At 33.8% G+C, this 16,461-nt stretch overlaps 1 protein-coding gene across 2 annotated transcripts in view; it reads left to right on the forward strand.

Annotated features, from left to right (window-relative positions):
* MDGA2 (MAM domain containing glycosylphosphatidylinositol anchor 2) overlaps positions 1-16,461 on the forward strand; it is an 870,482-nt gene that overhangs the window by 747,533 nt on the left and 106,488 nt on the right. For both annotated transcript variants that reach the window (XR_015252395.1, XM_086709827.1), the window contains exon 9: positions 98-367. Coding sequence is in view for 1 of the 2 variants with exons in the window: in XM_086709827.1 (XP_086565953.1) it covers positions 98-367 (270 nt within the window). In the remaining variant the exon portion in view is untranslated. The remainder of the gene's footprint in view (positions 1-97; positions 368-16,461) is intronic.

Below are 16,461 nucleotides of genomic sequence, written 5' to 3' on the forward strand. Positions count from 1 at the left end.
TGCTAGATGTGTTCTTAAAAATAGCTTCTTAGAATAAGAATAGTCTTTGGCTCATTGCAGACCACATGTTTTATCTGTTTTAACATCTCTTCTGCAGATCCTCCTGCTGTGGAACCAGCGTTCCTGGAAATTCGGCAAGGACAAGACCGAAGTGTTACTATGAGCTGCCGGGTCCTGAGAGCCTATCCAATACGGGTGCTGACCTATGAATGGCGCTTGGGCAATAAATTATTACGGACGGGTCAGTTTGACTCTCAAGAGTATACAGAATACCCAGTGAAGAGTCTTTCCAATGAAAACTATGGGGTTTATAATTGTAGCATCATTAATGAAGCTGGAGCTGGGAGATGCAGCTTTCTTGTTACAGGTAAGATTCACAATATTTTTGCCTTTCATATATTTTTGATCAAGGGATTGTAGGCTTTGTCACTATACGAATTTAAAGCATTTTTCAAATCCATGAAGCATACTGTGAGCAGTTTGACTACCATAGTTAGAGCTACTCATTTCTTTTCAAGGTGTTTGTTTTAGTAGTTAAGACAGTTTATATGCCTATAAAATTAGAAGTTGATGTGAATTCAAGTAGATTTGGTGAAGAGTTTGGTTATTTTGAGTGTTTAAGTAATAAAGTGACAAATCTTAACAAGGTTTTTTTAGATCACATTGCAAATATTAATACCAATGTATATTTTCTTCTGCAAGTCTAAAATTTCTTGTTAACCAAGACTTGCTTTGGTTTTCTTAATAGTAGAGTGTTTTCTTCCTATTATTATTTATTTACTAACGATGAATCTTAATTTTGGTGAATCTTAATTTTGTCCTTGGCTTACCATTGGTTCACCGATATTCAGAGGGAAAGCAATAAAGTTGTATCTGGCATATAATAAATTTTTAGAAAGACGTATCAATCAAAACTTTTTCGTGCCGTATCTTTCAATGTATTAAAAGAAATATTAATTCTATTAAGTCTTATGTAAATATTTAAATTATTTTATATCCTATATACTAATAAATTTGTATAATTTTTGAGCTATGGGTTAGGCATACATTAAAAGGATATATTCCTTTTATTCTTTTTCAGTATTATTTAATTCTAGGGAAAGTTAGTCATAATAGTTGGAATGTTTATGCTAGTAAAAAATGAAAGAGTAAATTGTTTATTACCTGAAAATCAATTGTAAATGTTTCAAACTTAGTGAAATCTTGTTTATTGGTAATGTAAATTTTTATTGATAAGTTCTTACCAATAAGAAGATTTTCTAGACATGAATCACCTTGACATATTTTTGGTTCCTGAAATATGACATTAGGTAGATAAAATGCAATGAACCAACCAAAGAATATGAAGATGTCCTCTCTTCTGGCTCTTGCCACCTCTTGGTTTTATAGTCCTTTTCTCAATGTTCAGTTAGACTTAAAAGATTTCTACTTTTCTTAAAGTGAACTATTAAAACACGGTTCCTGGGTGGCTCAGTCACCTAAGCATCCGACTCTCTATTTCAGCTCAAGTCATGATCTCACAGTTTGTGAGATGGTGCCCTGATTTGGGCTCAGTGCTAATAGCACAGAGCCTGCTTAAGATTCTCTCTTCTTCTCTCTCCCTCTCCCTCTCTCTCTTTCTTTCCCCCTCTGCCCCTCCCCAGTGTTGACTTTAAATAAATAAATAAATAAATAAATAAATAAATAAATAAATAAACTTTTTTTTTTAAAGTGAACTATTAAAACAAAACCAGAAATCCCTAGGACAATGCTACTTACATGATGATCTCACTGCTAATTTTTATTCCTATGCATATTTATAAGGGAAAGAGAATGGAGTCTGTTAGTCTATGGAGTAATTTAAGTGGCACAATGTACTTTCACTCTTAATTTACATATTATTACCCTAAATCAATAAGAATCTTTCAAAGGTGGTTGTTTTCCACATATCGGTAGAAATAGGACACCTTTTTTTCATTAATTCTCCAAAACAAAAACACTCCATAAAATTGACTACATACCTTTCTTCAAATTTTTGGACTTACATTCATTCTAATTTGTTTTTGACACTTCAGGCTAGTTTAGACAATGATGCCTTTGTAAGATTTTCATTTGTTCTCTATCATGTGACCCAAATCCTATTTTCTGAACTGGAAGACAAAGCTGAGACCAGAAGGGAATACTTTTCCTAGAAGAAACCATTTCCCATTCAAGATCCATGGGATGTAGTAAATAGATTTTGATAGCTCCAGGAAGGAATAAGCCTGTTATGGGTTGCCCCCACAAGCGAATGAATAGCTCCATGAACTAATTTATTTCCAGTGTGTATTTTTTATACCTTCAGGTCAACCTCATTGTTTCAAGATTCCAATAGTTTTGAAGAAAAAAGGAAATAATTGAAATCCAAATATTGTATAATCCAGGAAAATATACATTTGACCCTTGAACAACAGAGGAGTTAGGTGCACCAACCCCCAACATGGTCAAAAATTTGCATACAGTTTTTGACTCCCCCAAAACCTAACTACTTATAGCCTACTGTTGACCAGAAGCCTTACTGAGTATATAATCTACTGACACATTTTGTACTATATATATATATATAATATACTATATTTTTAAAGTAAGCTAGAGAAAAGAAAATGTTATTGGGGAGCCTGGAGGATTCAGTCAGCTGAACGTTTGACTTCAACTCAGGTAATTATCTCTCAGTTTGTGAGTTTGAGCCCCATGTTGGACTCTGTGCTAACAGCTCAAAGCCTGGAGCCTGCTTTGGATTCTGTGTCTCCCCCTCTCTCTCTCTCTGCTCTTCCCCTGCTCTCTCTCTCTCTCTCTCTCTCTCTCTCTTAAAAATAAATAAACATTAAAAAATTTTAAAAAGAAAATGTTATCAGGAAAATCATAAGAGAAAATATATTTACCATACTTCACTATATTTATTTTTTAAAAATCTCCACGTAGAAGTGGACCTACAAAGTTCAAACCTGTGTTGTTAAGGGTCAATTATATAAAGAAATCAATGATTCCTTAGAATTAGAGGTCGGGAAGGAACAATGAAAAGGCATTTGTTTCTTCTATTAAAACATATCACAATTAGTAATCCTTATGAATTTGCCACAATTCAGAACCCTTTGAAGCTATACAGAAAGGAGCTCAGGAATAGAATATATACAAGGGCATGTATAATCTTTCTGCATATATTCTTTATCCACAAAGATCTTTTTTTTTTTTTTTTAATTTTTTTTTTCAACGTTTATTTATTTTTGGGACAGAGAGAGACAGAGCATGAACAGGGGAGGGGCAGAGAGAGAGGGAGACACAGAATCGGAAACAGGCTCCAGGCTCTGAGCCATCAGCCCAGAGCCCGACGCGGGGCTCGAACTCACGGACCGCGAGATCGTGACCTGGCTGAAGTCGGACGCTTAACCGACTGCGCCACCCAGGCGCCCCTATCCACAAAGATCTTTGAAGACAATTCTGTTTACGTCCTGACAGCCAAATTAATTAATTTTGTTATTACAACTATTTTACCAAATTCAAGATCACTCTTCTATTAGGTTTGAATGTTATACAGTCACCCAAAAGTGAACTTGATCTCAGTACATATCAAAATATACAGAATTGAACTAATAGTGAATGGCAGTCCTCATATTTATAGTTACTTTAGCTCCTAGGAAAGCTAAAATTTCACACCTCTTTTTCCCAGTTATATCATGTGTGTGTGATGTGTGTGTCAGTATAGGGGTTGATGAGTGGGGTTGTGTTTGCTGAGAAGTCAGGATGTGAGAAAGTAAGTAAAGATATTGTGGGAACAGTGAATAGCTTAGCTTGTAGTGCACTGTCCATGTTAGAAAATATTAACGACAATACCACAAAATACTGTGTATTTTCATTTATTTTATTTACTAATATTATTATGGTAAAGGTAAGCATAGAGTTGTTTATTGTTTGTTTTGTGGGTTAAGTTAGCTTTGTGAACAATGGTAGGAAACTAAACACCATTTATCATGTTTTTCTGTGAAGGAATTTTTACAAGTTCCAGGAAGTATGTATATACAGTTATATAAATTTAGATTTGTAAACCACTTAAGAATTGGATCAATGGAGACAATTTTAAATTCTTTTAAATGAAAACTATTAAAGGAGTAGTGTCTTTTTCAATGGGTAACAGTGGATATTGATTCTATAAGAATTTTTATTGCATAACTACAAGTTATAATTGAGCATAAAACAACCAGTGTGTATTCTCTCTACTGATGAAAATTTTGCAATCTGGAAAATATTTAACGCTTATTTACTGTGTACCTACTAATTTGCCAGGTATCAGAGATGACACCAGAAATAGAATAATAAATACTCTCTCCAAGAAATCTTCCACTATCATGTCAGTTTCTAAGTCTTCTCGGTTTTATATTTGCTTGGTGTTTTGAATATATCATTTTAACAATTTTATTCCTATTACATTTGTAAAGCCATATATTCTTTTATCTGAGATAGTATAGTTGCCTTTTATCTGATACCTGACTTTTCAGCCTCTTTCCCTTTCAATCCATTTTCCATACTGCAGGGCTTCATTTTCCTAGAAAATATATCTTACTTTTAGTGGGAAATATCTGTGCTCTTCATTGCCTTATAGAGGTGATAACATTAATTCAATGTCATGAATTTTCAAACCACTCATTAATATACCAAATGGAATATATAGAAATACATCTCTTTGAGTCCTACCAATTATTCAATTGGAATATATATACCAATATATATTCAATATATCAAAATATTTTGTTCTTGTTTTCTAATGTCAGATTGGATTATATAGTAACTATATGGAAAATATATTTTATTCTACAGTAATGCATATGTTTGTTCTATTCAGCCAAATACTTGTTTCTTATGAATATCTAAAAATAGGCAACATAAGATTATGGATATATCATTAACAGCTATCAGAAGTAACAGCAGATGAAATGATGGAAAAAATAATACCTACTAAAATTTCCTGGTGATAACTCTAAAAGACAAGAAACTTCTATATGAAATCAAATATTTTTCAGGGGCAGAATTCTACTAAACTTTTTAAAGTTTTATTTATCATAATAAACTAGTGGCCAATGTTTCAGCCAGATTATGAATTATAGTTATTTTTTAAAATATGGAGTAAGAGTGCTCCTGGGTAGCTCAGTTGGTTAAGCATCCGACTCCTGATTTCACCTCAGGTCATGATCTTATGGTTCATGAGTCCAAGCCCCACAATGCGCTCTGTGCTGACAGTGCAGAGCCTGCTTGGGATTCTCTCTCTCTCCTCTTTCTGCCCCTCCCACACATTCTTTTTATCTCTCTCTGTCTCAAAAATAAAGAAATAAAATTTAAAAATTTAAAAATATGGAGTAGAAAATGCGTAATATATTCTAACAACTCTTAATGTGTACCGTTCTATAGTGTATAAGCTGATTCCACTTGCATCTTTTTCATTTCATTCCTGTGTGTGAATTTACTCTTCAGAGTAAAAAAAGTGATAGAATTCAAGCAATGCTGAAGGAAGCTAGGATTTTTAGCTCAGCAAAATGATGTATACCTCCCCTTAAAATTTCTGACATCCTGGTAAGATATCAGAATGATTAAACCTTAGAAAATAAGGGTCATGTATGAGAGTAATGGTCTATTCTAGATACTTCCTAACCAAGGCTAACACCAAGCCGTCATAACATGGGCAGGCAGAATTTCGAAGTTGACTCCTACCAAGTTGGAAGAGCTTGGGAAATGCCCTAAGTTCTCCATTGTTTTCACTCCAATAAAATGTAAAAAGCTAGCATACAAAAGCATCAGGTGGTCAGCTGAAACTGAATTACCTATTAGAATAAACACAACAAAATGTTACTCTTAGTTATGAATAACAGTGGTCTATAAAAAGGAACCCTACGATAGCTCAGATGTTGGATATAGCAAAACCTAGCTATTATAAATAATTTCAAACTATTCAAGGAGGATACATAGTAAGATTTAAAGATAAATGCAGTATTTATGAGCAAATGGGTAAGAAATTTCATTCAAAAGGGGAAAAAAACTGTAAGAAAGAACTAAATGCAAATTCTGCAACTAAAACTCTGCAATAACTGAAATGGAAAATTACCTGGATGGGCTTAACAGTATATTGGAAAAGTTAGAACGGTCAGTGAAATTGAAGACAAATTGAAAGAACTGATACAATCTGATAGAAAAAGAAATGGAGACTAAAGAAAAGAGGCTTAAGACATGGGAGATGATACAAAATGGTCTAAAATGAGTAGAATTGAAGGTTTAAAAGACAAGAATGAGATTGGAAGAAAAAAAAGTTATTCAAACCCACAGATCCAAGCATGAATCTTGGTATAGAAAGCAAGAAGAGTACAGAAAAAAACACACTTACGTACACCATAATCCAACTGTGGAAAACCAAAGAAGGGGAAAATTTTCAAAGCAGCCACAATAAAAATGATATTCTGATGATACGCATGACAATTACCTTCTCATGAGAAACAATATGGATTAGAAGACAATAGAGCATCTCTAAATCTTTAAAATTCTTTAAAGTATTGTCAATTTATAATTTGATATGCTATTTAAAAAATAGCATCAAATGAATGTTTCTGAACAATGAAATCTAGAGAGTTAATAGTCAGCAAAACTGTACCACAAAATATACCAAAGGATACTTTTCTTATTACAGGGAAGGTTATCAATGGAAACCAAAATCTATAAAAATAAATAGTCTTTTGTTTATGGTTTCAGACCTTACATTTAAATCTTTCATCCATTTTGAGTTTGTTTTTATGTATGGTAAAAGACAGGGTTCAATTTCATTCTTTTGGATGTGGATATCCAGTTTTCTCAACACCATTTCTCATCATAATATACTTGTGGCACCCTTGAAAAGATCAGGTGACCATATATGAGTGAGTTTATTTCCAGACTCTTAACATGTACACACATACACACACACACACACGCATTCATACGAGGAAACTTTTAGAGGTGATGGGTGTTTATTACCTGGATTGTGGTGATGCTAACACAAGGTATACACACGTCCAAATGTACCAGTTTGTATACATTAATTATGTGCAGATTTTGTATACCAATTATATCTCAATGAAGCTGGGGGGTGGAAAATGAAATGAAGAGGTTCAGATACAGTAAATAAGTGGGTAAAGATAAAAGACTATCTTTCTTCTTTTTTTTCTTGTAATTTCCATAATATACAGCTATATAAACAAGGGTCAGCAAATTACAGCTTGGGAACCAGCCAACTGTTTTTTTTTTTGTAGATAAAGGTTAATTGGAACATAGCCTCACTTGTTTAAGTACTGTCTATGGCTGTTTTCATGCTACAACAGAAGAGGTGAGTAGTTGTAACAACAATCATATAGCCTATAAGCCTAAAGTATTTACTGTCTAGTCCTTTAAGGAAAAGTTGCCCATCTTTGGTTTGAAACAAAATACTAACATTATTAAATTAAGATTTAACATATTTAGAACTAAAATATCACAGTAGCATAAATGATGGGATTAATTTGAATTATATGGTTTTAAATTTATAACAATTGTAAGGTGGGAAGTGAGAAGTAAATAGGGACTTCAGATAATCATGAAATATGAAGTGTGATATATAAAGTGATCTTATATTGACTCTAAACAGAATCAGTAAGTTAAACTTGCATAGTTTTAGCCATACAGAAACTTCTAAAACATCTTCAAAAAGTGGTGCATCAAAGGAATGAAAATATACTTGAATTTCCTCGAACTATCACAGGAAAAGAGCAATAATACATGGACAATAAAATCATTGAAGGGACAAAGAAAATAAAGAGCAGGATAGTAGACATTAGCTCAATTATACCAGTAATTACATTAAATGTAAATGAACTGACCACTCCAGTTAGCTGTCAGAAATCATGGGACTGGATTTTTTTTTTCTAAAAAGCAAGCTATTTACAAGGTACACCCTCCTGTCTACAGGAAAAAAAAAAAAAAAAAAACATTAAATACAAAGACACAGAGGCAGAAAGTTAAAGAATGGAGGAACACACATGCAAACAGCAGACGTAGGAAACATGACATAGGTGTATTATTATTATCAGACACAGTAGACTTAAAGACATAGAACAATTTTGGGTTAAAGAGGGACATTTAAAAATAATAAAAGAAGAATTTATAGGGAAGACATAGCAGTTCTACATATGTGTATGTCTCTAATAATAGAGCTGTAAAATTCATAAATACAAAAGTGCCAGGAGAAATAGACTATTCCATAATTATAGCTGAAGATTTTAACATTTATCCATGAATAATTGATAGAATATGTACCCAGAAAATCACTGATGTCTTAGAAGATCTAAGCTATATTATCAAGCAATTTAAACTAATTGATATTTATAGATCATTATACCCAAAGTTGTAAACTATACGTTATTTCATGTACACAGGGAATGCTCAGTAAGCTAGATAATACGCTGACCAAACATTTTCCTTCTAAAATTGGGAGTAAGACAAAAATACACACTTGTACCCTCCACAAATTTTATACTGCAGGTCCTTACCATTGCATTAACACAACAAGGGAAGTAAATAAAATGCGTAAAAATAAGAAAGGAAGAAATAAAAATACTTCTTTTTTTTAAAGAATTCTCTTCCTTTTTTTTTTTTTTAAGTTTATCTATTTTGAGAGAGAGACAGAGAGAGAGAGCTGGGAGAGGCAGAGAAAGAAGGAGAAACAGAATCCCATGCAGGCTCAGTGCTGTCAGTGTGGAGCCCAACACCACACTTGATCTCACAAACCTTGAGATCATGATCTGAGCCAAAATCCAGGGTCAGGCGCTTAACCAACTGAGCCACCCAGGTGCCCCAGAAGTAAAAATAATTCTATTCTCAAATCATATGGTTGTTTATGTAGATAATCCTACTTTAATTAATAAGATAATTTAGCAATAGCAAAGGACATAAAATCAATCATATTTATGTATAAAATAAAATATGTAAAATCAATCATTTATGTGTAACAGCTACAAAAATTTGAAATTGAAATGTAAAAAATACCATTTCCAATTTAAATTACCATTTCAAAATATGAATAAATTTAATAAAATATGCACAAGATATACATTTGAACAATAAAAAAAAAAAATGCTCAGGAAACTAAACAAGACCTAAACAAATGGAGAAGTACACACTCATGGATTGGAAGAATGAATATTGTTTTGATGCTTATTTTCTCCAAATTGATCTATAGATTCAATTCACTCCCAACAAAATTTCCAGCATTTTCTTTCTTTCTTTCTTTCTTTCTTTCTTTCTTTCTTTCTTTCTTTCTTTCTTTCTTTCTTTCTTTCTTTCTTTCTCAATGGGACTTGAAATGCTTGAGTTTTTATTTAGAAAACTGGTGTTCAACAATATTTAGGCCTCTGTTGGAGAAAAAGAATAAAGTTGGAGGCCTCGTACTACCTGATTTCAAGGCTTACTCTAAAACACAGTAATCAAGATAGTGTAGTTTTTGTATAAAACTATACACAAGGAAGGATCAATCAGACAAAATAGAGAATGAAGAAAAAGACATCTATGGTTATATAGAGGATATGGTCAATTGAATTTTTCAAAGTCACCAGCATAATCCATTGCAGAAATTGTAGTTTACTGAATAAGTTGTGTTAGTTCTGGATACATCCATATTGAAAAAAATAAATCTTAAACAATACCTTACACTGCTCACAAGATTAAGATCAACTGTAGATGTAAATATAAGAAACTAAAACTGTAAGGGCACCAGGAGGTCTTAGTCGGTTAAGCATCCAACTCTTTGATTTCCACTCAGGTCATTATCATGGTTCATGGGATTGAGCCCCAGGCGGGGCTCAGCACCAACAGCTTGAAGCCTACCTGGGATCCTCTCACTCCCTCTCGCTCTGTCCCTCCCCTGCTTGTGCTGTCACTCTTTCTTTCTCTCAAAATAAATAAACTTTATTAAAAAAAAATAAACTAAAGCTATAAAATTCTAGAAGAAAACATAGAAGAAAATCTATGCAAATTTGGTATAGGCAAATATTTCTTAGAAAGTAAACAAACAAAAGCCCCATTCATTAAAGAATTATGCATCAGAGGTCATTAAAACTTTCTGCTCTTCAAAATACATCATTAAAAAATAAAAAGGCAAGACATGGGCTAGAAGAAAATATGTTGCAAAGGTTTGTATCCAGAGTATGTAAATAATTTTTAAAACTCAATAGTAAAACAAATAGTCCAATTAAAAATTGACAAAAAACTTCAATAGACACTGCAGAAAAGAGCATACCGTTGACGAATAATTATATAAAGTCCTGTCACTATCATTAGTTACTGTAGAAATGAAATTTAAACCAAAATGAGATGACACTACACACACATTATAATGGCCAAAGTTAAAAAGACACAATACCAAGTGTTGCCGAGGGTGTGAAGTAACTGAAATTATCACACACTGCTCCTGAGAATGTATAATGAGATTACTTTTGTGAAAATGGATTGTCTCTTGTAAATGTAAACATGCACTTACCAAGTAATCTGGCAATTCAATTGCTAGATGATTACCCTACAGAAATAAAAGCAATGTCTATATAAAGATTATGTACAAACTTTAATAGCAGCTTTATTTGTAATAGCCTCTAAGAAGAAACATTCCAAATATCCATCAACAAGTGAATGGATAAACAGCTTACTCATGAAATGGAATTATACTCATAAAAATGGAAGAAATGTGAAAAATTACTGGTAGACACAGTATATGGATGAATGGCTTTCAGAAACAGTATGTTGAGTGAATACAACCTGACACACAAAAAGTGCACTATTTATGGTTCCTTTTTTTTTTTTTTTAATTTTTTTTTTCAACGTTTATTTTTATTTTTGGGACAGAGAGAGACAGAGCATGAACAGGGGAGGGGCAGAGAGAGGGGGAGACACAGAATCGGAAACAGGCTCCAGGCTCTGAGCCATCAGCCCAGAGCCGGACGCGGGGCTCGAACTCACGGACTGCGAGATCGTGACCTGGCTGAAGTCGGACGCTTAACCGACTGCGCCACCCAGGCGCCTCTGGTTCCTTTTATACAAATTTCATGAATAAGCCAAACTAACCTTTAATAATAGAAACTAGTACATTTTACTGTATGGAAATCATATCTCAATTACGTATTACCAGATAAATGATATTTGCCAACTAAAGTAGTATTGGGAATAGGAGGTATTTTATAATATAAAAATGCTTTCTCTATTTAATGTTATCATATAATATACTTATTCTAGTGCATATTTTGTTACTACATTCAGGGTAATTCAAAAAAATTGGTTGTTCCTCAAAAATCCTTTGTTACTTTTTCCTCCACTAACCTCTAAACTCCTTTCCTTCAGATGGACACACTAAACTGGTTGTCTTCATGGTATTTCCCCTCACCATGATAACCACTATGATCTTTTCTCAATTGTATCCCTTACTTTAAGAGATAGTGACTATTAAATTAAGAATATAGAATGACCTAATATGTTGGTAACAAAACTTACACATACAAGTTAAATCAGAGAGCAATGAATCAGGTTTTGGAGGGTTACCATTTTGTAAGCAAGACTGTCACTACGGGATACAATGAAGGGAAAATAGAGATACAAGTCTAGCAAGATAGCCTGCCTGTCAGATTCCAAAACTATTTCTCATGGCTTCCTGATATTATTTTGGGCAGGCATTAGATCCAATTTGCAGATGGTAAGAAACAGCCTGTAATCACAAATAGTTTCCCCTGAGAGAAAAGAATCCTCATATTCACTTAACAACCAGAGAAGAATAAAACAAAGAAACTCAAATGTAGAAAAGCACATATATGTATATGAATGTTATATGTTTAGTATTTCTATTATTTTCTCAAGGGTCTGTTTACCACTTAGTACAGTTGGATTTTTCAGGAGATATTGGGGGGTAATAAAACCAATCTTTGAAAGAATCAAAGGGCTTTTTAGTTCAATGGAATCTTAGCCAACTGCCAAACTTCCAAGTGTCTGTTTAAGCACCTGGCTTCTGTTTATCACCCTGAAGGGATGATTAATGGATGAGAACAGTGGAAAACTTGTTCCAAAGGCATGCCAAAAACCAGATTCAAAGTGGTCAGCAGAGAGATTACACAAATGATGGCTCAAAACCTGATCCATCGTTTTTTCTTAAGGGAGGTTTTGCGACGGACGTTAAATTGCAGAAGTCAAGAGAGGTGTTCTTTTTATAAATTCTTTTGAGGTTTTAGACCAGAGGATAAAACCACAGTCTGAAATTTTTGTATTACTTAGGTAAGCACAACTTAAGAAATCCACTTGTTTCATCATATTAATGAACTTTGTTTCGAAAAAACTCATCAATATGACAGTTCCTAGAAGCCTCAGGATCTGACTGCAGAGAGATAACGGCTTTGTGGTCAGATCCAGACCAGTGCTTCTTAGTCATATGCTAAGAACAGTTATTTATCCTCTAATCTTTTTCTTGTGCCAGGAGTCATATTCACAGATCTTTTAGTTATTCTTAGAGAGTATCAGTGATTCAGTTTCAATAACTGGTTTCCTTTATTCATATCTAAATCCACTTTATTAATTCAAGTTATATGTTTTGAAGAAAATAAATGTTCCTAGAAGATAAACAGCATAGCTTCTGGGCTTTCTTCCAGCTCACTTGAACACCTCTCGCTCCCTGCCTAAATGATATTCAGTGCATTCATATTCAGCAATGGACCACCCACATGTGCAGCAACAGCTCTTGCCAAGAAGTTAATGTGGTCTATAAGTACACCATTGAACATTCAGCTCTCTCAGCCCAAGAGCCACTGGGTCAACACATCCATCTGTTCCCCTTCCATGCACATACCTCAACCAATGGTCCTTTAAATGAACACAAGCATTAAGATATTTGGAGTTGTTACGTTTTTAGGGAATGTATAACTTTAGGAAAGAATGAATACACTTATTTGCAGCTTATTGTATATTCATTATTCCTGAGTTAAATATTTAGTTAAATACATGTATCTGTCATTCAAGAGATTTAGTCAACCCTTATCTATATGAAGTCCTGAGTTGATAATACTTTCTGATAACAATATAACATGGCAAATCTGGTTTAGTGCCAGGGGTAAATTGTAGTTTCAGTTTCTGTACTCACAACAGACAAAGTACGGAAGCAGGGATACTTTTTAGATTAGTGGAAGTGACATTTTATCAGCAAATCCATCTGTACAGTATTTGTGTGTGAATTAGGGAAAAAGTCCCCATTAGTGAAGCAGATATGGCTCCTATACCAGGGTAGAAGCAGTTGCAAGACGAATAGAGCCTGAATTTCAGCCCAATTCACCCCTTCAGCCAGACACACTTGGTAGTAACCAACCATTTCCAAAGATGTTGGGTGTTAGAACAAAAAAGGATTTTGGACAGTGTGGGTTCAGAAGGTAGCTTTGTTACTGGATGGTTGCTTACTATAGGGCAAGCTGTTTAAGACTGCTAATCTTCACTTTTATCTTTTGTGGAAAGAAAATGATAAGAATATTCTCATCCTGCAGGGGATTGCACATATTAAAAAAAACATAATGTGTGCAAGTTGATTAGCATGGTGCCTGACAAATAGCAAAACACAACACCAAAAGTGCCTTAAAAAGATTTTTTTGTCTAGGAGAGATCAAGCATCAATTCTTCCTTAAGCCTAGAAAGAACTGTTTTATTCCCTAGATTAAACTTTCTACTAATGCTTTAGAAGCCACAATTAGAATATTTTCTGTGATCAGGAAGAACAACACTAGAAGCAGGTTTACAAAGTTATTAATAGGAAGACCCCAATGGAAAGTGTTTATCCAGATGTATTTGTAGTATATAAAGAGAACACAAAATCCTTCAGTGTCAGAAATTACAAGACTGAACAACAAAAAAAATCGAATCTCTAATATTACACCGTCTGTAGGATTTTTTTCCCTTTACACATATTCTATTGAAAATTTTAGGGGCGCCTGGGTGGCGCAGTCGGTTAAGCGTCCGACTTCAGCCAGGTCACGATCTCGCGGTCCGTGAGTTCGAGCCCCGCGTCGGGCTCTGGGCTGATGGCTCAGAGCCTGGAGCCTGTTTCCGATTCTGTGTCTCCCTCTCTCTCTGCCCCTCCCCCGTTCATGCTCTGTCTCTCTCTGTCCCAAAAATAAATAAACTTAAAAAAAAAAAAAAAATTAAAAAAAAAAAAAAAGAAAATTTTGTACATTAGAGGGTTTTTTTACACATAGTTCCAGTTACATAATTCAGATTCAGATAAAATTTCCCCACACTGTACACAACCTTAAGGGAACTGACTGTGTCTTTGATAGAAGTTGGAATAAGAAAGAAAGGGCAGGAAAACCTGAAATGACTGGCTTTTGGATTACATGTGAGAAGCCTTTTGAGGGGGGTTCCAGAAAAAGCAAGGGAAAAGTTTTGGAAGGTTATATTAATGAAATATCTTTTAATATAAAATGAAGCAAAATAGTTTTGTATTCTTTCTGCCTTGTATTTCCTGCAATGTTTCTAGAAAGAAAGATTTCTAAAAATTTCATTTTATCGTACCATTCTTGGAAATAATATACATTGAGGAAGATGGGAATCAGATCCTCTGTTTGAAAGCCAGCTTTCTTTGAATCCTTAGGTGAATGGTGTAACCTTGCCTTCTCAGAAAATGTTCATTTGGATCTTTTTGAGGGATAATTTGCAAACCAGGCAAGGAAACTAGTCTGCATTAGTTCAGCAATTATGATGTTCTTAGTAACTTTCAAGATTCGCAGCTCAAGCCAAGTAATATCCTTTTGCATATTGGCCCTTCTCAACCTCTGTGAGACTAAAATAAGTTAATATTTGGGAAAGTAATTTGTAAACTGTAAATTCCTATATAAATTTGAGATACAGTTTTTATCCCTTAACATTTTCTTACTCCATGAGTCCATGGTTGTAGTGGTAAATTATAACAGAATAACTTTAAAATGCCAGCTCCAGATGTATACTTTTCATAATGTCTCAAATACTGGACAGGGTAGTGGGAAGCAAAGGCTTTGGGCAAGCTCTATGGCATACAAAGTGGGTAATGGAAGTACAGAGTCTTTTGCCCTTTTTCTTCATGCGTGTCTCTATCAATAAGCAGTCAACTTTATTTCAGGAGGATCTCTCCACATTAGTTTTCTTTAGAACAGGTGGTTTTTATGCACATAACATTTACTTAGATATTTCCGTATAAAATATCACTGGATTTGTAAGTTTCATTTCAAAACTTTCTCTAAACCCTTAGCAGTTTCCTATTTACATGCCAAATATGAAAGCTGTTTCATCAAATCCAAATTGTTTCATCTTTTAAATGTTTTGGACCAGATACTAGTCTAAACCTATTTTGGAAAAAAAAAACTCAAATTATTCATATCCAGAAATGCATCATTTCTGGCAAAGTCCATTCAGAGTTTTAGAGTTAGGGGGTTATTTATTTAAGTTGAAATGTTTGCTATCCAGCAAGTGTGTGTATTATTTTATATTACCCAAAGCAATATATTTTTGATGTGCAAGTCGATAACTATTTTGTATAAATATTTTGTTTCCTAGGTCACAGGTGACTCAATTGTGTTGAAGTATTGCTTCATTAAAGTTTAAAGAAAATAAATAGGCATTCATTTAAATTTGTCCAGTTTAGTATTAAAATTTCAGGGGCTTCAGGGGTGCCTGAGTGGCTCAGTCGCTTAAGCCTCAGACTTGATTTTTGGCTCTTGGATCGGTGAGTTTGAGCCCCATGTTGAACTGAGCTGAGAGTGCAGTGCCTGCTTGGGATTCTCTCTCTCTCCCTCTGTCTCTGCTCCTCTCCCTCTCTTATTCTCTCTCTCTCTCAAAATAAATAAATAAACTTAAAAAAAAACCTACTAAAATTGCTTCAATTTCCTGTGCTTCTAAACCGTAACAATGAAACCAAGTATGGACCTCTTCCTAGAGAATTTTAGTTTACTTTCTTTTTTTCTTTCCTTTTTTTTTTTTTTTTTTTTTTTGTGAGAGGTGATACAGCAAGATAATAATATTTATTTAATATTATTTGTCAGTTGTATGATAGGTATTTTATAGATTCTATCAAATATAAATAGAATAAACTGTATATGCTAATCCATTTGAATCTCCAGAGACAGGTTTTTCACCCAGTTGTCTTCATAAAATAATTATTTTTGACAACCAGAAAACCTAAGTGAAAGAGTCCTTAGCAGTAAGTAAATGGATCTATCATTAGTAATGTTTGCTGAGTATACAATCTTTATTAATAATTTTTATTGTATTAATAAAGAATTTTAACTTTATATTGCAGATCCTTGCTCAAATGAAATTATGAACTCCTCCAAAAAGTGTCTTACATTGGGGGAGAATTTTTACAGTGGAAAACATCATATTAGCTTCCAATTGATGTGGATATGTGTGGCTTGA

This window comes from Puma concolor, chromosome B3, assembly GCF_028749965.1.
Source record: "Puma concolor isolate L17-30 chromosome B3, mPumCon1.1.hap2, whole genome shotgun sequence".
NCBI lineage: Eukaryota > Metazoa > Chordata > Mammalia > Carnivora > Felidae > Puma > Puma concolor.